This window comes from Talpa europaea, assembly GCF_964194135.1.
Source record: "Talpa europaea genome assembly, chromosome: 4".
Taxonomy (NCBI): Eukaryota; Metazoa; Chordata; class Mammalia; order Eulipotyphla; family Talpidae; genus Talpa; species Talpa europaea.
In genome coordinates this window covers 90,235,872-90,261,630 of record NC_140070.1, presented here as the reverse complement: position 1 = coordinate 90,261,630, position 25,759 = coordinate 90,235,872, and the positions used below count along the sequence as shown (strand labels likewise).

The following is a 25,759-nucleotide window of genomic DNA, read 5'->3' as shown; positions in this document are numbered from 1 at the left end:
AACTGAAATCATAAAGTATACTTTTGAATCTGGTTTCTTTTGCTCAGAATTGATAGTGAGATTCAACCTTATTGTTGTGTTTTGTTGCTCGTTATTTTTATTACTATTTAGTATTCCATTGTGAGTATTTCACACTATCCTTTCTGCCATTGATAGACATTTGAGCAATTTGGGTTTGAATAATGTTCTTATGAATGTTCTAGTAATGGCTTTTGGTGCACATTTGTATACATTTCGGATGCATCTATGCCTATGACTGAAAATGCTGGGTCTCAAGTTATGTACCTACTCCCTTTGAGTAGAAGGTGTGCATCTCTTAAAACATTTAATGTATCTATGTGGTAACTGTTTTGTCATTTAAAAATGAGTTATGGTTGATTAAATGGTTAGCCTACGAGAGAGTATTGCCTATTTATATTGGGGGCAAAATGTATGTGTGGTTTTAGTATAAATGGAAGTTCAAAAACTCAAGTCCAGTCTGCAATTGTTCTGTGACATTAGGCCCATAACAATCTTTCTGAGTTTGTATTTCTGCTTCTATAAATGAGAAGATAGAAATAATTATGATTTATAATGGACATTCATCTCTACAATTCTGTGATTATTATGAGATGTCCTAAAAGAATGTTACCTAACTGTGCTTTTGTGGTGTCTGCTAACTCTGGAGAGCAGAACTGCCTAGTTAGATTGTCTGATCATATCATTTTCACAATAATTAAATGGTGTTGAGGTATGCAGAAATCTATGAGTTTTTCAGTAAGCAGGCATGACTTAATATAATAAGCTGATTCACATAAGACCCATTTTGCTTAGTAGAAAGCGGATTTCACATATGACCTATTTTAAAATGATTTTTTCTGTAAATTCACATGGTAACAGTTGGCAGGAAGTTTAACAGAATATGAAATCAACTTACAGTACAAAATTTTACTATCAAATAATTTGATAACTTGGAATTACATATCCAAAGAAATCTTTGTATGTCTTTCAGTTGCCTGGGAACCATTGTCTTCAGTCTTATTTTTATGCTGAATGGGTATATTTTAATAGGTTTTTTTCCATAGCCTTTTTCTCTATATTTGTTTGCAAGTCAGGGTTGGAAAAAAAAATGAGTTACTGTTTCATAGATGAATAATAACAAGTTTCCAGCAGACTATATTTATCTTTTTCAAAATTTGTAATGTGTCCTAGCACAGTTCTTCAGTTGTGATTAGAAGCTTGTGGGGCATGCAGGGTGCAGCTTCTACACTGCACATGGTTCTCCATACTGTTTCTGACAGGTTCCTCAGACCAATTGGAGGACCTGGAAGTGGCATTTATAGAAGGCTTTTTAGTGAATCTTTGATGAAGTTAGAGTCCATTTAAAGGAATGCGTTTTTTTTTTTCCTGAAATGTTCATGTGGTGTGAAAATATTATTTAATGACAAATACATGATAACTTCAGTGGTAAGGCTCCCTTGTGAAATAGAGAGAAATCCTGTTATTTTCCCTAATTTTTGTTGTTAAACTCTCAAGGTCTTTTAAATAAAAGCATCCGGAACCCAATGGGTTTATAGAACACCTCTCTATTAATCCTTTTATATTGAAAAGAGTAGCTCCTCTGCATCCCATTTTTTAATAGCCACTAGGCTGATTTTACCCTTGATTTATTACTCTGAGTTTGCCTTTCATAGAGTGCTAGGCATGCTTATATGGTCTGCCAAGACCGTCTCTTTCTGCCTTTCACTTTCCTTCTCTCAGGTGCCAGAACAGAGCAGCATCACCCTTAGGATTCCGCAGCTGCTCCTTTCAAATTTCCAAGCTCCCCTGGCCTCATTCCAGCCTGTGGTGTTGCATTCATCACAACTCCAAAGGCTGTGCCAAGATCTTTATCTCTCTGATTAGAGGTTCTCATGATAAAATTAGTTAGCTGGGTTTGATTGACATTTTTCAAGGTTATTTATGCTGGTGGGTCGGTAGGGGGCCCTGATTGCTCTTTAATTATTAAGTTACAAGGAAATATATAGTAGTGGGAAAAATCAGTTCTTGATGGAGATGCCTTAGTGGCATTTGGAGAAGTTATGTTTTATTAACTGGCAGGTTTTACCCCCCCACCCCCCTCTGCTGTTCATAAGGAAAGAAGCGATGTGACAGATGTATTACTTGTATTTAGGAATCTGAAAAGTTGTGATTTAGGGAGATGATTGAAGGGAGAACTTATTTGCTCCTTTCTCAAATTAGGGATAGGTGAGACACACAATGAGTAAGTGATGTGTGTGGTCATCTTCTATTTCCTGTAGGAGGAGGAAGCAAGCCTTCTTTCTAACCTCTGGCAATATGTTAACCAATCAAAACAATTTAATTCTACCCTACAATAGAGTTGTGGGGGTGAACTAGGGTGTGGCAATGAGGTTATTATCAGTTTGATGTTGATATTTACAATTCAGTTACAAATGTGAAAAGTACAGACTGTCCCAGGACTAGGCTGTCGAAGAGTAGAGTTGAGTTCTTTAGGGCTGTTGCGCAAGAGGGATGACAAATCGAAGTTCCATCATTAGTTGTCCTTGAGGTCTGTCCAGAAAGAGAAGCTAAATCACTTGAAAACAATGACACTCCATCCCCGCTGTGACTTTAGCTGACTCCTGACACATTGGCTTGTCTTAAAAGGGTCTGATAGATGCGTAGTTTGGGAGAACAGAGTGGAATTTTTCACTAATCTTTAAATAGATACATATGTCTTGAGGTTGTCTTAGATGTACTGTTATCTAGAGGCAGAACAATAAAAGATTTTTGGAGATTCCTGCTACGCTAGTGCTTTTTGAATGTTCAACATTTATGTGAATCACCTGTGGGTCTTTTTAATGCACAGATTCTAAGTTAGAGGTATAGGGGTGGGGGCATGAGATATTTCTGAATTTTTGCATTTTTAATAAGATGTGAGGTGATGTTTTTGCTGCTGAACCAAAGACTGGATTTTGAGTATAATGGTTAGACATTTATCTTTATTCTTATTTTAGATCTTGATACCAAACTGAAATCTGAGGCCCACTAAATGAGCATTATTACTCCATCTTCATGTTTAATTTTTCTTTCTTTATATTTGACTAAGAAAATGCTATTTCCAATGTCTTACATATGTCATATATAATTAGGTATTTTTCCCCCGGGGGGGGGAGAATATATATGTATACATATATATGAACAGTGATAAATAATGCCAATAGGATTCAAATTAAGTCACCCAAAATACTGAAAATTTATTCTGATCAGAAACCACATATCTACTACACATTGCTATTTACAGACATTTCCATGCAGTTCCATATTCACACTTGTGTAATGCCAAACAGATGGTTGAGAAACATATTTTTTGACACAGGAAATAGATCAGGTTTTATAGAACGTAACTGAAAACTGCATTGCTTAGCTGCAGTCCATTTTAAAAGAACAGATTTCAGTGTATTTAGTAGAATCAGAGGGGTCTTATTTTTGGGAGCTTTGGCAGAGTCTCCCTACCCAGGGAACTATCCATCAGAATGTCATTGGCGTAATGGTATTTTATTTGTCTTTGATAACATTGTGTTGGGGTTGGCCATATTCATTCAGTGTTCTATTTTAGTTCATGGAGTAAGGATACATTTCTTTATATGCTGAATATTTATCTGGTGAGTAATTTCTGTATGTAAGAGAAATACTGTGGCATTTTCAAGTAGAAACACATCTTTTCAGATGTGTATCAGCAATATGTTTTCTGAGTTGGTTTCAAATGGTGATTCCCCCAGGGGCTTCCAAGACATGTGGTTCTGGTACCTTCATCTCAGTGTCCTATTATTTTCTTTTGTTTCTTTTCCCAACTTGTTAAATGCAGGTGGTATTCCAACAAGGATATAGGGAAGAAAACATCAAAATTTAGTTATCTTACAACAAAAATCTTCAAAAAACTTTTACATTTGGATAAAGATCAAAGACTTCCTAGTCGCTATACCTTGTGATACATTTTATTAAATGTGGTTCTTTTTCACACTCCTCAACATGAGTGTCTGTGTAGACCTCTGTGACCTTGCTCACGCTCTCTGGACGATGAACATGTCCAGGTTGAAACGGGTCACCTGGACAGGTAGTTGACTTGCTGTCTATGATGTAGTCTTTGCCTCTTCGTGAATATAAATCACTTCTGACCCTACAGTCTGTCCTGTATATAGCCAGATGCGAATCTACAATGGCATGCATGCCTTTGTCTGTCTACCAGGCTCACAGCTTTTATCTAGCACTTTTTGTTTTCCTTAACTCTCCTAACCCTTTTAGAGGCCCACCGAGTACTTCTCTTTCTTTAGTTCTCCCTTGTGTTCTTTCTCTCTTATGCTCCTGAATAGCCTTAATATACCTCAATTATACAGTTATACTGTATTGTAGTTGAGTGATTTTTATATCTAATTATCCACTCAGACAATAAACTCCCGGAGGGCAGGGAGATGATTTCCTATTCCGTAGCATAGTGGAGAGCACAGCAGTGCCTTAAAAAATATTTGAGTGGATAAACTTTATTTAAAGTCACTTATATTCCATAGATGTAGGTCACAATTTCTATGCATAAAAATCATTCTGAAAAACAGGGAGTGCTGACATTTATGAAAGCAAGATAGACTTTTAGAGATGCAGCGAGCTGCATCCTAAGATGTCAGAACATGAAAAGATTAATCAGGGCTGCTTTTATAGCCTGATCCTGTAGATTATTTGTAAGTTTTCTTTCTCTCTAAATATTTAATCTGCTAAGAAATTCTTGATTAAGCAAAAATAATTAGTAAATAAAATTTTTAGAATACATGATCCTTTTGTTATTGTATTTATATACATGGTTTCTTTGTAAATATTTGGATTTTCTTGTTTTATTAGGTTTTAAATGATTGGTCTATCCAGAAGAGGACTAATGATTGATTCCTGTGTTTAATGTATAAATTTAATTCTACAAGTCTTGGGTTTAACAGTACATTTCACTAAAAACAGTTACATGAGTAGATAGGCACAATGATCTATTCAATAGTATTTAAAATATCTTTTCAGGATTATTATGGTGAGAGTTTACATACATCAGGGAGCCAAAAGAATTATGCTAAAAAAATAAGTGTGTGTACTTCAATGTGGATAAGGGATTATTAACAGTGCTTGACTTTTAAACAGAAACCAGAGTAAACAGAACTAGATAAGCCAACATCAGCAATGATTTCTTATCTAGACATATGTCAAATCCAGTTACGTTAATCATTTCAGAAAACGTGATTTAAACGGGGCCTCAACTAAAAGATTCTGCTGTATAGTCTATAAATGTTATGGTTATTTGCTTGTATTTTAAATACATATAATGTCAAGGGATGCTTTACCTTTGAACATTTAAGATTTGTAGTAATTGTTGTCATTTTAAATCAGTGGATTAAGTTAATGGTATTTTCACAGTTCATTTCATTGTGTGGTTATCTAAATAAATGTTTTGGGAATTAACTATAGTAAATTCCTTCTGATCCAAATCAACATTGGCTGCTTTCCAATTAGTATAGTCCAGATTTCTTCTAAAAACCTTCTCGGTTGGTTTATTTTGGTATCAGAGAAATTAATAGAGGATGTAAAACTGTAAAAGCTACTTTGTTAGAAATACAACTTTTAAATCTGATTCTTTATCTGTAAGTTATTTATGTATGCATATTGACAGAGAGAAGAGGGTCCTCTCCTTTCAACTGTTAACTGGTAATGATTGTAATGCTACATATAGTTTGTAGCCCAAATAGTACTGGTATTGATTAAACAGTTTCCTAAACCAGTTATCTACTACTGTGTATCAACCCATCCTGAAACTCAGTGGCTTAGTTCAACAGTTATTTATGATCTTGTGAGTGGATTTCTACTCCATGCGGTATTGCGGCACTGGGGTGTTGGTTCAGCTGAAATGTCCATTCCCATGTGTAAGCATTTGTTAGATAAAGACCCACTAGGGCCTTTGTACATCACTGCTTGTGCTGCCTCACAGCATGGTGGTTAAATTCCAAGAGCATTTTCAAACATGCAGAGGCAGAAACTGCAACTCTTTTATGGCCTGTCATTAGAATTTGCATAGGTCATTTTTACCACATTCTATGATCAAACATGACACAAACCTATTTAAGATACAAGCAGATTAGAAATTGACTCCACTTCATGATAGGAAGTGTGATAGAATATTTGGCCACCTGTAAATCCTCTACAAGTTCTATTAAGTAAGTTCTGTTATAATTCATGTTTTAAAGATGAGGAAACTAAGGCTTAAAGGGATTAATTTAGTGGCGAGGACATTCAGTTATTAAGTAGTTTAAAGCCAAATTTAAAGTTTAAAGTCAAAGTTTAAAGTCAAATTTAGATAATTTGACTCCAGAACTGGAGCTTTGAACTATTTTAATAAACTGCCTTCAGGATGTAGACAGATTAGATATATTTGTCATCCTACTCCAAAGCTAGTATCTGTGGTTTTATTGATGTGGGAGTTATTGCATTTGCAATCAGATGAAATAGTAAAGGGATTTAATTCATTGATCAGCCATCATGTGGTAAACATAATAGTCTAAGTCTACATATTTCTAAATACTTGGTTGAGATGAAAGTTAAAAGTTCTTAGACCTGATATTATCCTATGCCTACAACATGTATATTAGCACATTTCCTTACCAAGAACACATAAATAAAATCAACTTTTAAAACCGTAAATTCCCCCATGGGCATACTCTGTTCTAATAGTCAACATTTTTCATATGGTTTCAATATCCTAGTGTTTACTATTCATTAACATGAAACACAGAGATCTTAAATTGCCTTTTATTATTTTTTGTTAGTTCTGCTTTGTGGTTTTCTTTGTTTTGAGAGCCAGCATTATTCAAGGACTTTTTTTTGTGTTGGAAAAAGGACCAAAAAAAAAAAAAAAAAAAGGAAATGTTAGCTATGTCTGTTACGGCAAGGGAAATAATAAATATCAAGGTTTCCAAATATACAAATGAGTCTTTATACTTACTATAGTTTCAGTTTCTTATGTTAGATTTTCATATCCCGATTTCAGGATTTCTGCAATTATTAAGGAAAAGCTGTAAAATGGAAATATATTGTGCTGTATTTGTATTAGTTGCAAGTTGTGAAATACCTTCACATTTTGCCCAAAGTATGTGGCCTTTTTAGAGCTACACCCATCTGCCCAGCTCTTATTGATTGGAGCAAAGTGATGGTAGCACAATAGAATATTATGTAACTTCAGATTTATGTACCGCAATCCCCTTATTCTATGGGGAAAAAAAAAAATTGCCATAGAGAAGCTTTCAGCTCTTGTTCACATCATGTGGTGATGAGGCAGGTTGAGCCATATCTGGACCCCTGAGCTACCAGCAACCATGTCTCCCTCTTCCCTAGCCCTGTTTTTTCTTAGGAGGACTTCTTATTGGAAATATAGAAACTACTTGTTTAGAAGGTCCTGTCAGCACCACCCAGCCACAGAATCAGTCAAATCCAGTTTTTTACCTTTTAAAGAAACTTTCATATTAAAAAAAGTATTGTTACATTCATAAAGTTTAAGGAATCTATGGTTCTAGGTAAACTATTATCCTGATTTCTTCACACTTTTATTTCATGGCACACACACACGTGTGCACACACACATAAATAAAGTTATAAAGTGGTATCCATGTCAGAATGGATTGTTAAAGTTGGCTCGTTTTTACTTTTTATATTTGTCCCAATTATTTGAATAAAGATAATATTTATCCTTGGTAAAGAGACAAAATAAGCCTCATAATTTTTGTTTCCTTTATAAGGAATACATATGGAGTGCCAGAGCGATGACCTATCTCTGTCTTCTTCCTGTGGCCCATTTGTTTTCACTTGGTCCACTCCAAAAAAGCAAGTTTATACTGAGACATAGTTGTCAATAAAGGAAATTTCCAGAGCCAAAAGAAGTAACTGTCAGGGAACAGGTAATGTGATGGGAAACTGTTATGCTTCCTGTGATAGTGTGACAGATTTATTCAACTTTCTGGAAACCAGACCAGGGTGATACAGCATTCATTTCCTTTAGTTTGCTGGTATTATATCTTGCCATTCACAATTTATTAAAAAAAAGAAAAGAAAAAGATGGAGGCATTTTTTTCTAACTTAGAGTCAATCCCCAGATCTTAAATTATCTATTAAAACAGTTTTTGGTTTCTTTTCATCAAGATTTGGAAAATCAATGCCTTATTGTAATGTTTTTATATACTACTACTCTCTACCTGTTCATTTGTACTGTCTTGGAGTCAGGAAATCCTTTTATATAGCTCTTTCAATATTTTTGATATTAACGTTTATTGGAGATCTTTCATGTGTAAGAAGCTGCTACGTGTGTGAGAGTCCAGCAAGGACTTGTGCTCTGAAAAAAGTAAAATATATACAATAACCATGATGTTTTTTGGGCTGAAACGGGTATTATGAATTGGTGAGGTGGTACAGCATTTAGGAGCCTGATCACACCTGGGAAAGGGGTACAGGAAAGATACGATGGGAGTATTTTGACATTAAACTGCTCAGCAGCCTAAGATGCACAGTAACTTTGTATAAGAGGAAGAGCAGAAAGTTGGATTAAATCCAGGTGTGATCTGAAAAAGTAGGACACCCTTTCAACAGCTTGAGGACTGCATAGAGAAATGGTGGAAAGCTAGATTGGTCTCATGGCTTGTAGAAATCCTAAAAAAAAATTGTTTTAGAAGAACTTTTTAAATATATTGAGTTAAAAAAAAAAAGAAAGAAAGCAAAAGCCACCCTTGAAGTGTCAAATGTGATTAAAAGAAAAAAAAGTAGTGGTGGAGGGAATATAACAAATAAAAGCTAATTAAGAATTTTCCATTAGAAACAATAGAAACTGACTAATTGACATTCATATTGCTACTTCACTGTAATCTTTTTTAATGGTGGCCTCTTGGGAATTGAAGGGCGGGGGCTGGGGGAGTGAATTTAGATTAAAAAACAATGTTTTTGCTTCAATATCAGGTTTATTTTGCGTGTTGATGGGACTCATCAAATTTTCACAGGTCAGGAAAGTACCATTTAAACTTCTGTTTTTCTTTTGCAAATCAAGCTAACAACAAAAATTAAACAAACAAACAAAAAAACAAAGTTCTAGTCTGTTCTGGTTGCTTTCGTATGAATCACATAGCAGTGGTGACTTGCCACTTATTTTACAGAACTTTTATTGTATTTTATGGTAAATAAAATCAAATGTAGAAATGGATTTTTTTCTCTTCTCTTAAGTAACAGACTGGTCTACAGTTTAAAGATTTATTTTACGAAAGGATACTTGTTACAGATTAGGTTTAATCAAAAGAAGTAGACTAAAGACAAAAGAGTTTTCTTTATTGAAGTAGATATTGCTAAGCTTTTCGTGCAGATAAAAGTGCAGGTGATCGTATCGTATTGTAAGTTCTCATAATAAATGCTCTGTGTAAGACTGTTGAAATCATCAAAGAAATACTGTTAATCCTACTCTTTGGCATTGCCATAAAGTTAAAATGGCTGGCATTAAAAAATATTTACAAAGCTTTATTGACTGTTTTGAGATAAAATTTATTATAGTCCCTTTCTTCATTCATACTGCTGTCATAATTCTAGGAGATTTAAAAATTCACATGAATGACTCCATTCAGCTTTGGACTTATCTAATCCTTAGCCTAATTCACCTTCACTTTATAGTACCTACCCAGTAGAGGCCACATACTTGTCAGAACTGAGTCACCTCAGAAACCGTAAACAACTGTCTCTTACTGATTACTACCTTTGTCTGGTTCTACATCAGCTTTATTCCCACTACATTGTCCTGTACCTTTGGAAATCTTCATTTCATCTTTATAACATCAGTGCCTAGAGCAAGCCTACTATATAATAGTCAAGATTTGTGGAATAAATGACTGAAGGGACGAATCAAATACTTGCCCATTGTTTGAGAAATTATGAAAGGTCACAATGACAATTGATGTTAATAAGATGAGAACTATGATTTTTACCTTTTCAAGATGGCTATCAGTTTAATAGACAGTAGTATTACATGGGACTAAGAAGAGACTATAATGGTAGATATTTACACTTTACACACAACAAATAGCTCCTAGTGGGTGTTCCTAAATTTAGTTGTTAGGCTTTTATTTGCAAGCCTTAATTACTCCTTTTAACAGCTCATTGAGGTATGCATTTTTATTTTAAATTATTAGAAATGAGGAATTTAATTCAGAGAAAGAGGTTATGTAACTTGTTCAAGATTACCAGCAGAATAAGGATATAAATACAGTTCTATGCAACTTCAGAGCCAAGTTCTTTGATGAACAATTAAGCAGAATCTTTTCAATATCTCCTGAGAATGCTCAGAAAACATTTGAATGTGATAGTCATGTGTCATGTTTGAATTAAATTTGGGTAAGGCATTTACAAATTGTCTATTTAAAACTGTTTATTTTAGAAAGCAAATATATTTACCCTGAGAGTAGCCTTCATAGTTTGAGAGATATAATCTCTTGTTTTTATTAGACCTTTGTAGACACCTTAACCATACAGTAAAGATAGATCAAAGAATGCCTGGGGTTCATATTCCCAGTCACAACTGTGGATTTGGTCTCGCTAGCGGTGTTTGCAATGGATGATGTATTCTTTAACAAAGGAAAAAGACCTTCCTTAGGGGCGTTTTTGATGGACATGCATTGCAATATTTTTTTTTTAAGTGAGCCATTTAGTTTCTAAGAAGTAGCATAGGGCAACTTAAAAAATTGTCCAACTGCCAGTGTTTCAGCTTACATTGTTTCTGCACATACTACCAACTTTTGACTTGGGATAGGTGAGTCTCCATTGCTATTTGGATTACTACAATCTGCTTCATGTTCCCTTGGAAGTACTGAAAACTTTAAAGTATTTGGGCAGTGTGAATGGGTAAGATCCAGTTTTATTTAAGTCTCTCAGGATCCATCTTAATAATAGTCTCTATCCCCAAGAGGGCAAAATGAAAGGCAAGGCTTACATCAGCCTAATCACCTCACTTTCTTAGGAATCAAATGTTCCCAAGGTCAAAAACAGTGAAGTAACTCTTACCATCTTGAAGGGCACTACATCAGAAATACAGTGAATGGAAATTGCTTTTTAACTAGATGTGAGTGTCATTTTAAGCACCACTGTTTATATTCTTTATGTCCTGCCTTTCTTTTTATGTTGAATTTGTTTCACCTTGTAAAGATTAAGCTGAACATGTTCTAGCTTTTAAATGTGAGAATTGAATCATTAATGGTTTTGGAATAAAAAAAATTGTCTCCCATATCTCCTACTAAAAGTGGTACATTCTCACAAACTTTGGAACTTACTCATAGGACATGTCATGTAAAGTTTTTTTTACTAATTCAGCATTTAAAACTTATTTCTGCTTTGTTTTCTGAAATGCCTCTTCCTTGAATGGAGAAAATAGAAGAATTACATGCATTCCAGTTAAATTACATTCTTTGTGTGTCTCTCACCTTTAGTGTATGCTACTAATCAAATCTTGATATTTTTAATTCATTTTCATATTTAATCAAGATGGTTATAATTGGTACACTGCCCCCCAAGATGTTGTATAAGAATCTACTTATGGTTTATTCTCTTATATTATCCAGTGAATTTATTAATTTTAGGGTAAGATTTTGTGATCCTGTATCAAAACCTATGTCCTTTAGATCTATGGTCTCCCAGTGATGTTGACTCTAGCCAACTTAAACTAGTAAGATTTATTCATGAACAGTGGTGCTCTGATCAGTCCAACATCATGCTAATTCACCCTAGTTCTACCTGATATTTGGTGAAGTAATTTAGTTGACATTTGGAGAATTGATTCATACCAGTCTAAGGAAACACACTATTAGTTGACTGAATCCTGAATTAAAGAGGCAACTTATTTCTTAGGAGATAATTCTTACATTGCTGATGCATTTCTCATATGTGTTAAAAAATGTGGTTAGCCTTTCTGCTCTTCTTTCCCCTCTCCTTTGACTTTACTCCTCCCTGTTCGTCAAGGCTCCTCTAATAATGACATCTTTACCAAGTATTGACCTCTGGCAGCTGCTTTTTGGCTTAACCTTTCATACTTAATCAGAGACTTGTCATAATACCTGAAGTAACTCTTACATTTAAAAGAAAGTATTGTGATATTCCTAATTATATTTGTAATACTGAGTCTCTTTCTTTGCAGACAATTTGTTATTTCTTAGCTATTTTGTGGCTGAGGGTTTTTAGTGAGTATCAGTCTTTTATTCTAATTCGTTAGTATCAAATCTTTTATTAAGCAGTCATCATTTTGATCTCATGATGAGAAGCAACCACATGAACTTAGAGAATGTTGGCCAATTATGGAAAATGTCATAGGAAAAAACTTTCCATCTACAAAGAAGATACATATTTTCTTCGATGTATTTTCAAAATTGGAAATTTCTTATTTTTTTAAAAAAATGGATTTAGAAGGGGAAATGAAATTAAATCAAGTGTAGCAAAATATAAACAGCAAAATCACAAGTCATATTAAAAGAAAACCTGTTTGCTGTGATAAATTTAAATGAAATTACATGTTGTAGTAGAGTCAGTTCCTTTCATATCTTGATGTGGAATACAACTTCTATAAATCAGTGTTTTAAGTAATGGATTTCCAAAGCAGTCCTTTTCTTGTGGACGCAGAATATGTGTATTTAAAGTTAGATATAAAATAGATATCACAAACACATATTCTGATACATGTGAAAATAAACTAAAATAAAAATAAACCAAATGAAACATATTTTAACAACTTTAGTTTGGGTTTCTTTAAAGACCAAAGGCAAACTGTCTTTTCATTGAATTTGTTTATGCAGAAAATCAAGTGAGGGCCCCCCTGGTGGCACAAGGGGTTAAGCACAGCACTGTAAGTCTGTCCGCAGCCTCTGTAGCAGGAGTTTGATCCTGGGCGGAGTACAATCTCTGGCCAGCCAGGGAGTTACCTACATAGTGCAGCAGACCTCTCCTGTCTCGCCCACTGTTCCCTTCAGCAGGACATTTCAGTAGATCTGCCTGTTCTGCTCCCTGGCTGTTTTTTCTTTCTTTTTTTTTTTTTAAGTCAAAAGTCAAATGAAAATGTGTTGATTCACTTTCATAACAAAATTTGGATATACAAACATTGTATAACTAAACAGTGATTGTTTAGGTACTTGTAATTAGTAGTGTAACTAGAATGTCAGTTGTAAAATTGAAACGTTACTATTTCTTTAAATTGGGTGAGTTTGCATAGCCAACGGATCAAATATCCAAGATGGGTAGTTGTTGGCATTGTGCTTCAGATTTTAGACCTAACAAATATATCACATTTGGATATGATTAAAGAAACAAGGCAAAGGAGAGCAACTAAAAAATAAGGAACAGTCAGTTTACCTGAATTATAGCCATCTTGTTTTTTCTTTTTCTCTGGTGTGTATCAGTTGGAAGTTTGGAAAATTAACCCTTAGCCTAATTATAGAAATAAAGTTGTTGCAGATTTTCTAAAATGACTGTTTTTCCTTAAACTCAAATTTCAGAAGTCAGTTGCAGTTTGTATTGGTCACAGTTCTTTCCTTTGATAGAGTTCGGCAGTTCACCTGTACTTCCTTGGACTGAAATGCTTGTATCTACCATCATCTAAATGAGGATGTGTAAATCTTACGTAAATAAGATTTAAGAAGGGTGGCTGAATCGGAAAAAATAATGGACCATTATGTCTAATCATAATGATTTTGCTGTTTGTTTCTTGTGCCCTGAAATAAGGCCTACATTCGGACCCCTTTTTCATAAATTGTCTGAAAGACGATAAAGGTTATAGAAATTGGAATTTGGGGGTATTCCTGTTGAGATGAATGTATTGGGATGTAGATGACTTATACTTTATGGCATTTTCTTCCTACTTTCCCTTCTTATCATGACTACTTTATTCTGTATTCCTGTCACGTAGGAAGTTGCTTGTTTCTTTTGTGAGTGATTCAGGAGTAACACCCATTAAATTTACAGATAGGTGGATATTATAGGATTTCTTTGGTACCTACATGGATTTTCTTTTTTTGCTTGTTATTTGAGAATCATTAAACTCTTAATGAAGGGGCAGGGGTAGATCAGACTTAATCAGGGGCCTTCTAAAATACACTCACATCTGAAACCCATCCTCAGAAACTGATTTTTGGGTGGGGTGGCAATGTACTTGCCCAAAAATGGTTCTTTGTTTCAGATGTCTTTTTTTTTTTAAGATTTATTTATTTATGCATACAAGAACTGGGGTACAGGCCAGAGGTGTGGAGGGTGAGAGGATTCACCAGAGACAGAGTGGGGAACAGAACAGGCAGACTGACCGAAATACACTGCTGAGGCGAGCAGCGGGCAAGACAGGAGAGGTCCGCTGTGCCATGTGGGTTGCTCCCTGGCAGGTGGGGGATAGAACTCGTGCTGCAGAGGCTATGGACAGCTTCATAGTGCTGTGCCCAAACCCCTGTGCCACCAGGGAAGCTCCAGATGTCTCTTTATATCTTGTTCCAACCAGACTTTCTCACTGTCTCATGCCATTTCTTTCAGTCTCCTTCTGCTCTTTTCTGATACCTAGGCTATCCCTAGCTAGTATGCCAACCACTCTTATTTTATACCTCTGTGCTTTTGCACATGCTGCTCCTACTGCCCAAATGTCTTCTCCTTCCTTCCTCTCCCCCACCTCCACTCCAGCTCTTCATTTGTCAAACAACTATGTAATCTTCCCTTATTTTCCTTTAATGACATAATCTGTCCTTACTGCTTCATATAAAAGTGGTCACTCTTGGGCCTCCCTGGTGGCACAAGGCGTTGAGTCTCAGCACCATGAAGCTAAGGGCAGCCACTGCAGCATGAGTTCGATCCCTGACAGGGAGGTAACCCACATGGCACAGCAGACCTCTCCTGTCTCGCTTGCTGCTCCCTTCAGCAGTGTATTTCAGTGGATCCACCTGTTCTGCTCCCCACTCTCTATCTCTGGTGAATCCTCTTACCCCCCACACCTCTGGCCTGTACCCCAGTTCTTGTATGCATAAATAAATAAATCTTGCCAAAAAAAGAGTAATCACTCTGTCTTTTGGTTAGCATTAATATTTAACTATATGATGTTTTGACTCCTCATTAAACTCATGAATTCTATATTAAATGAATGTGTGAATGAATAATAGAATTCTATATTAAATGAATGTGTGAATGAATAATAGAATGAAAGGAATTTTAAATCCACAGTCTTTATAAACATTGTTTTTTGGGGTGTTATTAAATTGATCATGATCAACCTCAAGATTTACATTGATAATATACATAATTTAATTTTCATATTACATAAATGACCATTAAATCACATGTAGATAAACATTTATTTATTTTTTCCTTCACTCCCCCCCTACTTGTGTCTACAGACGAAATCTCACAAAACTGTCCCTTATCTTCAGTCACATGCTGGCAGAAATCAAAGCAATCTTTCCAAACGGTCAGTTCCAGGGAGATAACTTTCGAATCACAAAAGCAGATGCTGCTGAATTCTGGAGAAAGTTTTTTGGCGACAAGTAAGTAAAAATCATTTTATAGTTTGGATCCATCTTTGAATGACCTAGACCTGTTTGTAATTTTAGATGGTATGGATTTTACTTATGGTGTAGTGTTTTAAGAATGCACTTGAATGTTTTGATTTTCTTTTGTTTAATCACCAAACGTATACCTCAATAACTAGTTTTATGTTACTACAAAATAAAATCGGTTACCTGACATTTCTTAAATTAGTAGTCAATTGAGTTAAATACTTTGCTCTAAGAAGCAGAGGTGTATAAGAACACCACATCTCTATACATGAAATTTCATAACTTTTGATAACTTAGTATACCCACAAGACACAGACAAAAGACAAAAAAGAGATGGTATAAACTGCTTCCTAGAGGTGTTATATAAGCTTGATTGAGATCTGAAATTGAGATGAAAGAAGACCTTAACACCCTAGTTCCGGCTTTCTTTGTTTTATGCACAGACAGTATACATGTGTACACAAGATATAGAAATGAAGGGTGATGTGATCACAAAGTTGCATTATATCACAAAGTAGCTAAATAAAGATATATCCTGTAGGTGCTTTACTACTCAGACACAAACTCAGGCAATCCTGGCAAGTAATAGGAACTGAATGTCTGAAGTCAGCATGACTTAAAGCTTGCAAAACTTTGTTGGGAATCTTTCAGTAAGATGATCGAGAACTAAGCATCAGGAAGCAAAGGGTCCTCATTGATGAGAGAGCACCCTCAAAATTTCCTTGGATCCAGGCAGAAATATGGCTGGATATTAAAGAAGAATAGTGATTGCCTACACATTATTATTTTCATTATGTACTTCAAAGTCTGTATTTATACATTAACTGATGAAATGAGACATACACAATGTTTTTATACACTTTTAATGGTCTTGTCCTCAGATGCTGATGAATTACATATAACATTGGGCTTCCCCCTTTGATTCCTTTACCAAGTGTGCTGTGTTTATAGCTAGCACCATGATTAGAATTTATACACAAAGCAATGCACCTTTAATTAGATACATAATTTTTTTGGTTTCAGAATATTGAGGCCTTTTCTCCACTTCTCAAATAAAATGCATTTTGAATTATTTTTAGACATTTAAGGAGGAAATACCAAGCTTCCATTAGCACCAGCTTTCTTGTAGGAGAATTATAATGCTCATGTATCTATTTACAAATGAGGAACTAAAAAAAACAGCCAAGACTATACAAATAAAATATTTGTGAATGGTAGAAAACAGAAAAGGATTGCCAGCTACTGGAAGTAAGAACTGAGAGGATTTCTTGAAGTTACAGTTCATATATTAACACTAATGCAGGCAGCTCATAACCTTCAAAATAAACTATCTTAAAATTAAAAAAAAAATCTGTATAACGAATTGTGGTATTTCTTTGAAAAACTGAAAATTCTGGTGAGTTATAAATTAGTTGTCTGTCAGAAGGTCAGTAAAAATGGAAAGATTGATCATACTTTTTTTTTTTTTTTTTTAAGAGAAGAGCTTGTTTTTCTGGCACCTTAAGCCATAGAAAGTTACGCATTTGAAACATTTTTATTTCCCTTTATTTATAACCATAGATAACAAAGGCTGAAATTTCTCTTCAACTGCTACATGAGTGAAATTATTACTAAATCAAATGGGGTATTCTTGAAATTTTAATTAAATGCTCTATTTCCCAAACTCTTGTATCTTTGTCTCCTATCTTCACTTATTTGGGAAAGCTGATTAATTTGTCTTTAACATTTTAAAGGTTTAATACTTTTATTTTCCTTGTGCTTTTAATAGTAGGTTTTATTTTCATAACTTGTTTATCACATGGAAGCACTGCTGTCACTTATTTTGCTATATATTAGGCCCATGTGAGAATGCTTTCATTTGACCTAGCCAGTGCCTTTAAACTTGAAAATGGTATTGTTTCTAAAAATAAAACTATTGAGGTTAGTTCTAAAAACAGATTATGGTTTTCATAAAGATGCTTTTAGTGTAAAAAGTATTATTGTTTGTTTATTCCAAAAAGTATCATTACAAGAACAAAATATTATTTGAGTTAAAACTCCTGGAGAAAGCTATTGTTCACTGGACTTCATAAGGCTTCTATAGGCAATTTTAGGATTCAGGCATCATAAAAACAGGCAGCAGACAAAAGTATTTAGTTGCCGTATACCTTATGTTTCATTTTTGTACTTCTCAACTGATTTGAACCTATGGTAGGGGCCATGTCGCTGTTCAGGACCAGTGCCAGACTCCAAAGGGGACTAGTAACCCTTCGTGTTCTGCAGTTGATTTCTAGGGAGATCCCTATTTGAGTCATGCTTTTGCTTTTAGTCTGTTGACCAGACTATTAGAAATATGTGGGAAAAGAGAGGTAAAATTATTGAATATATAAGTATATATATACACACACCCCCACATACGTATATATACACGTGTGTGTGTGTGTATCAGTAAATTTCAGCAAATGAAACCAATACCAAACAGAATTTTCACATACTGGATTAGTAGTTTATAATCCACAAATAATAAGCCAGAGGCTCAAATAAGGTATTCCTAGCTGCTAAAAAATATCCACTGATGTGATTCGATCTGGGTGACAGTTACTTTTCCTATAGCAACTCAGGTAGCAGTGCCTGTGCTACTGGTGCTGAGCACTTCTTGACATTGAGGTGATTTAGACATGAATGTCCAGCCAAATTATAATTCAGAAATAACCATGGCTTCAAACTCCCTGAATCTTCTTATGTATCTCTCTGCCCCATCCTGACTTTACATCAAGTTCTGATCTTTCATTTTAATTTTAAGTCTAAATTTTTTCCCTGGGTTACTCCAACAGCTTTCTGATTGGTCCTCTTGTCTTTAGTAGCTGGTGTACTCTTTAAAAAAGCAGAACTAATTATTCTAATGTTTTGCTTGAAGTACTTCAATGACTAGTTATTGATTCTAGGTTACAATCTAAAAATCTCATTAACACAACAAGCTTTAGGAACTGTTTTTACTAGCTTCATCTTGTTGTGTTCAGCTCTTCCTCAAAGAATAAGCCATTCAACACCCTACTTATGGCCTAATCTGCTGCTTTTTGTCATGCCTCCTTGTCTTTCTCTCCCTATCTTGTACCTTTATTTCAGTCTCCCATGTCCTATCTAGTGTTCCACTTTGGAAGCTTCTCTTGATTACCCTGATGTAAGTGTCACACTCCACTCTGATCTGGGTGTCCCTACTCCATACTCCCAGGCGCTTGTGCTCACATCTGTCACACTAGATTGTAGTGAACTGCTAGCATGTTTGCAATGCATTTTCTTCTAGACTGGAAAGGTTCCTTGAAGGTAGGAATCGTGCCTGACTGATTTTTGTTTTTCAGAACCTGGCACACATTTCCTGGAATGTGTCAACACGAATACATGTAACTGACTATGCATAATTGGATGGATGCATGATGTCTATTCTCAGCTTAAAATTTTTAAATGAATTATTATCTGCAGATTGCATTATGGTAACCAGTTCCTGCAGGTTCACTCCTGAACACTCTCTTGCCCTCTCTCTTCTACAATATCAGAATTGTGATGCTCTTTTTTCAAGTCTAAGTTAGAAGTTATGTTTTCTGGCTTCTCTCACTAATATACACCACCCCACATGTCCAACTGTAATTACTCCATGCTTTCTCTTCCTGTTTTGTTTAGATACACTTTTTAAGTTACTGACTCCTTATTTATGCTGTGGGTCTTTCCTGCTTTAATGAGAAACTCATTGACTTTTCAATCCACAAATTAGTGAAATGATACATTTATTAGAGTTACTATGTCAAACTGTAGTTTCAGTGCTTTCACATGCTAATTGTATTTCCTATATAATCTTTATTTTTTTTTTTATAGAGGCATGCTTTATTTATTTGTTTGCTGGTTTGTTTGTTTGTTTTGTTTATACATGCACTGGGTACAGTCAGAAGCGCGGGAGGGTGAGAGAATTCACCAGAGCCAGAGCGGGGAGCAGAGCAGGCAGAAGGACTGAAGTACACTGCTGAGGGGAGCAGCGGGCGGCAGGAGAAGTCTGCGCGCCATGTGGGACCCTCCTCCGGTGGCTGGGGAGCAGCCGGGGATCGAACTGGTGCCGCAGAGGCCGCCGGCAGCTTCGCAACCCAGCGCTCAACCGCTGCGCCACCAGGGAGGCCCTCCTATATAATCTTTAAACATAATAATTTAGGTACTGTAACCATAACAGAGATTCAGTGATTACTGGTTGGATTCATGATTTCTTTTTCTAACATTTAAATTCTCCTTTTTTACTATGTCCTGTTCTTCAGTTCATTTGGATTATTTAGCTCTTTTGTTTTTCTTTCATCTGTCCATAATGAAATTTTCACTTAATGATTTTTATTACTTTTGTTATATAAAAGTTCCCACTAATCCCGTCATTCTCGTTTCCCTCCATCATTGCCAGCAGCATCTTCTTAAATTCCTCTAAGCTCTTGCTGAAATTGTATTTATTTTCATATTTTAAGATTATGTTGTCTATCTGACTTTCCATTAGACTGTATGCACTATGACATCAGAACTTATTTGTAATGCATAGTAGTATTTTTATTTCCTGAGATAGTTTAGCACAGTGTTTCATATTTAGACTTTTACAAACTTGCTCATTCAATTCAAATAAGCTGAAAATGAGAGCTATGTGTGTGTCCCTGTGCATGTGTATGTGTGAGACAGAGACAGGACTTGTGTATGTAATTGGGAGGCAACATGCTTGGGGTAGGCCTGTAGGAAGGTCTTTTGTGTCCTAGTTCTGACTGAAGACACTTAGTAGCTTTGTCACTTAGGGCAAGTTATTTAGTTTCTTCATGCATCAGTTTCTGCATTTGTGTAATATGTGTGATGATGATAAATACTACTTGAAGTTGTTGCAAAGGTTAATAATTAAAATCTACCTAACAGTTGCTGACATATACACACAGCAAGACTTTATGTTGTAGAATAATTAATCAACTTAAATCCTTAATCTTGCTAAAAACTCCATTAGTATATTTATTACTAAATTAAAAATACTTAATATTCTACTTTGTACGATGTTGGTGCTTTAGTCCTTAGAAATCTAAAAATAAAATTTAAAAATTTAAATTTTTCTAAAGTTGCACGTAAATTATGTAAAGTAGGGTAGAATATAAGAAACTGTCCTGCTTACCATGGGGGGAAAAAAGACCTATTTGAAGCTCAGTTCATTGCCTCTACCTTTGATTTCCTGGGGAAGTGGTAGGGACCATCTTTGGTTTCCTGTATTCTCCTTTCACTTTTAGTAAGAAACAAAGGACAATGGGCTAGTTACCATTCCAGTGAGTTAGATATGTTTATCTAGCTTAATAACTAGATCAGCTTCCCTTTTAGTGAAATCCATGTAACTTAATCATATTTAAAGGAGAGGTGGACAATAGAAATGAAGTACTTATAAGGAAACTGCAGCAGGGAGTTCTAGAGAAAAATAACTAAAATAGACCTCAAGGAGTTACTATTTAAGAATTCTATTTAGCCAGCTCCTCGCACTGTGTGTTCAAAAAAAAAAAAAAAAAAGTATCCTCATATCCATCAGGAAAATAAACATTAAGACTATTTTTTTTCCAATTCATTGCAACAAGTTCCTAGATACAGAAAGCAAATAAAAGGCCAAATTATAATTTTTGACTGTTAAGCTATAGGTATTCAATTTAGGGAAGCCGGTACATACAAAGATTCAGTTCTGTCACATCAGGAAAATGTCCAAGGAATAGCACAGTGGTAACTTAACTGTTAACTAGACTGGTCAGGCCCTGTGGAGTAGCTGGTGTTTTATATGGATTGCCCATATATTAGTTAGGAGCTTAGTAGTTCATTCAATGGATTATGCTTCTTGGGGGCTTGAATTGTCATGTGTCTCTGTAGCTCCAAAGAAAGGTACAGAGTAACTTCAAGGTTTCTTCTCTCAAGCCTTCATTAAGTGACATCTATCTTGGAGAAACCACCATGACTTAGGATCTGGTTCTCATTCTTTAAACCTGCTTTCATTCAAACCAAGGGTATGGTTAGAGGATGGATGCAATTTATGTCAGTTTACAGACAGCTCGCTAATCCACAGTAATGATCTCATTAACTTACAGTGATTAATGCTACTTTCAGGCCAATGGGGATGCTTTGTCACTGCCAATAAATTATATGTGGTACCACATCATATCCAGAACATTTCCTTGGTGAACATGGAATCTAACAAAGGGTGATGGGTTCTGGTCCATGTTCAGAAAACCCCTGACTAAGAACCAAATTGTTATTCTTGCACTTGGACTGTACTTTGAGAGCTCTGCAAATTTTTGATCCTTGGACTTCATTTTTTCTATATGCAGTGTTGTACTTTGGAATCCTGAGAATATTGGAGACATGGACACAGTGGATAGGTTTTAAGTCGGAAGTGCTCACATTTGTATTTTAGGTGGGTCAGTGTTATTGCAATATGGACAATGAAGTTGAACAATGGTTTTCAAACCCATCTGATTATGTTCCTTATTTCTAACTTATTGCTGAATATTTTGAGCATATTCTGTTGTCTGGTTATGTACATATACATAAAATACATAATGTGTATTCTCACATGTGTAATACTAATGCAGGACATATAAATAAATTTAAGAAATTATATAAAAATGCAATTAGAATTTGAGTACTTTCTATCATTATTGAGACAGGAAAGTAGGAAGAAGAGATTAGGCATCTAGGTAAGTTTAGTTTGCCATGTATTCAATTTTATACACCTAGACAAATTCATGTCTATTAGATCTTCTATACATGGCAACTCTACATCTGAATTCTGATAAGGCAAGACTTGGCTTAACCTGTGTGCCAGCTGCCTGATTTAAATGTGTTTTACCACAGTTCACTGCAGTGTTTACTTGGACCTCATTTACTTACGGTTGTCAGCCTGCTCCCTAGATATTTGAGTTTATAATCTCTGAAAGCTATATGAAGCCACTATAGCAATTGGTGCTAACCATGAGGAAGGTATGAGGAGGACAGATCCTTAAATTCTGATGAAATATGCACAGAGGAAATTTAAGGAAATGGAGGAGTCTTCAGGAAAGTAGGGGGAGAAAACTTGGGGAGTGTGATGTCATAGATGCTAAAGGAGGGTAGGATTTTAAAAATAGAGAGTGATGAACAAGGTGATGGTATGAGAAATCAAACTATAATCACGAGGAATTTACAACCTAATTTATTGTCCCCTCTTCAAGTCTGAAGTCAGCTTTATAACCAAACCTCATGTTATACTAATACATGTGTTGATTTTCAAGTGTTGTACTGAGTGGGTATGTTGGCTGTTGACTGTGCACTGAATAAGTGTGTTGGATTCTGCAGTGCACTAAGTTACTTAATGTGTCTGGCTCTCTACCAGAACTGTTGGTGTGTTATAGCCAGCCATGTTAGGAGTGGAGTCTAAGCAATCATCTCTTATTTTGTCACTTCTAAGATCCCTAACACTAAAATTATAACCTTATTGCCTAAAGTCCAGCCTATTCATATCCAATATTTGGCTATTCCCCATCTTGAGAATTCGTTAGTTAACTTTTTTTCTTTTTTGCTCTGCTCTGAGAAATAAGGAAATATATATTTATCATTGACACCATTCACTGAGACCATTAGTATTTCCTGAAGAATTCTGAGTAAAAGTCAATCCCTGAAATTTTCAAAACTGTTTCTCAAATGTCATTTAAAAAGCCTTCCTATGTGGAATCCTGTTTTTAAAAAAGGAGACTTCACATCTCTTCACTGCTTAGAACTAGTTAGCTGATCAGTTTTTAATTCATTAAAACAGAATTTTTAAGCCACTCAGTCTGCTTCTCAGAACTTCTGATACTGTACATTTTTAGTTTCCACGCAGGTAAACGTAAAGCCCAACACTTACGAACATGTTTAATTACTCATGGCATCATTTCTAATGTTTTATTTCAAACTACTTTAAATGAAATTACATGGTATATAGGCATTCCATATGAAAATATTAGAAAAAATTTCTCATAAAGCATTTAAAAATTTCTGATTCAAAAAGGTCCTTCTCTTTAATCCCTCTAAACATTTGTTTTTTGTCTGCTAGCTGTTTCTCATCAGTAGGTAAAGAGTTTCTCCTTCTGAAACAAAGGCATGTAGACCTGGGTTTACAGCCTTGTAAGACAGGGGTGATATTTCTTTCCGGATCAAAGGACAGGTATGCTTATTTATCATTATAAATTTTAGGCTCCCTAAACCTTAGGTTTGTCTACAATTACAAAACTTACTGTGTAAATGGCACATCTATGGAATGCCTTGTAGAAATGAAGAGCTCAGGGCCTCCCCGGTGGCGCAGCGGTTGAGCGCTGGGTTGCGAAGCTGCCCGCAGCCTCCGCAAAGCTGAATCAATCCCCAGCCACCTGGGGAGGATCCCACATGGCGCACAACAGACCTCTTCTGCAGCCCGCTGCTCCCCTCAGCAGTGTACTTCGTCAGTCTGCCTGTTCTGTTCTCCACTCTGACTCTGGTGAATTCTCTCACCCTCCTGCGCTTCTGACTATACCCAGTGCTTGTATAAATAAATAAATAAATCTTAAAAAAAAAATGAAGAGCTCACATTGCAAATGCTTTCAAGAAAACGCTGATACTCCAACTATTTTTCTTGTAATGAATTCCTTAGACTCTGACTCATAAACCTTGTGTCTTGTCCCAGCATCCATGAAATTGTGGTAGACAAACTTGCTAGCTTGTGAGTAGGCTAGGACCTCAAGATTCTGTGTAGTCTTTGGTGTCATGTTCTGCTAGGAGAGGGATTCTTTGTGACTTAATAGCAAGCTTAAATAAATCTGTTTAGGATCAACAGGCCAGGATTTATATTTCATTAATAGATGGCTAATGTTTCTTTTTATTCTTCTTTATGAATGTTTAACAGTAGGAAACAACAGTAACTAGTTTTCCTTTTTAGCATTGTTTTAGCTTTGTTCTGCAATCATCAAGTGTTTCTCCTATTAAGAGAAGCTTCCGGGAAAACTAATTTATACATATAGCATTATGTATACAGTTTACCCTGTGAGGTTTAGAAGTATCATTGGAAGTTTTCTATTTTGCCTCATTTTAACTTACATATCTAACAGACTTCATCCATTACTTTAACTAACCCTATATGTAGAGAGATTTATAAAGATTTTTAATACTGACTTTAAAAAAAATATTAAGGTAGCATTCATTGCTTTACAGCACTATATGTGATTTCAGAGGCATAGGATCACAGCCTTTCAGAGTGTGTTACATACTGCACCCATAGTCTATCATAGTCCATTGGGCCCCTTCCACACTTTGCTTTCCTCCGTTACTCTCTCTCCCGCTCTGGTAACCTTAGACAGACAGAAGTCTAGGGTTTGCTGTTGATTTGGTTTTGAGTAACCCTTTCTTTCATTTTTTTATGTTTCACATTTAAGTGAAGCCATAGGATATTTCCTTTCTCCTTAGCATCACGTCTCCAGTTCCATCCATGTTGTTGCAAATGGCAAGAGTTCATCTTTTTTTAAGTCACTGTATAGCATTCTGTTGTGTATTTTGCTTGTGATATAGGCTGGGTTCTCAATTTTTAAGAGAAGATAATTTTAAAGCCTTGCTGAAGTTCTTCTGTGTAGAACTTTATAATTTTATGTATATAATATCCTAATTTTGTTTAATCTGACAGCATATCAGTGAAACCCACAGGTTTTATTGAATATAGAAAGAACAGATACATTAAGAAGAAAGGAGCAGATGTCCATTGTTTAAAGATCAAAATCTTCTGTTCTGTGGTCAATGTCTGCTAAATGAAAAAAAAAATTAAAAATGGAATTTTGACCTATTTTTATTATGTTTCCAGTTTCTTTTCCCAGTGTTTTCCGCCAATAAACTTTAAAGACCAGAAAACCAAATGGAATTATATTAATTTCATGACTACAGTAAACTTACTGGTTATTATATTAAAAAATTAGGTTGTGAGGCCAAAAGTTAAAAAAAAAAAATTAAGACTGTCACATCAATAAGGTTATTGAGCAAATTAGTAGTAATGTTGAGGGAATTTTCCTTATTTGTCTATACTCATAAAAATGTTTGAATCTAGATTTAAGTTTCAGAATGTAGAGATATACTTGTCCCTTTTATACAGAGAAATGATGCCTGTCTATATTACAGGCAAC

General features: G+C 35.3%; 1 protein-coding gene across 6 annotated transcripts in view; it reads left to right on the top strand.

Annotated features, from left to right (window-relative positions):
- The window catches only part of CBLB (Cbl proto-oncogene B), a gene marked incomplete at both ends in the record, with an annotated part of 185,156 nt that overhangs the window by 69,039 nt on the left and 90,358 nt on the right, over nucleotides 1–25,759 (top strand). For 4 of the 6 annotated variants that reach the window (XM_084231638.1, XM_084231637.1, XM_084231635.1 and 1 more), the window contains one exon: nucleotides 15,435–15,581. The exons of the other annotated variants lie outside the window; for them this stretch is intronic. In XM_084231638.1, coding sequence (XP_084087764.1) covers nucleotides 15,435–15,581 — 147 coding nt within the window. The remainder of the gene's footprint in view (nucleotides 1–15,434; nucleotides 15,582–25,759) is intronic. 6 annotated transcript variants of the gene reach the window in all.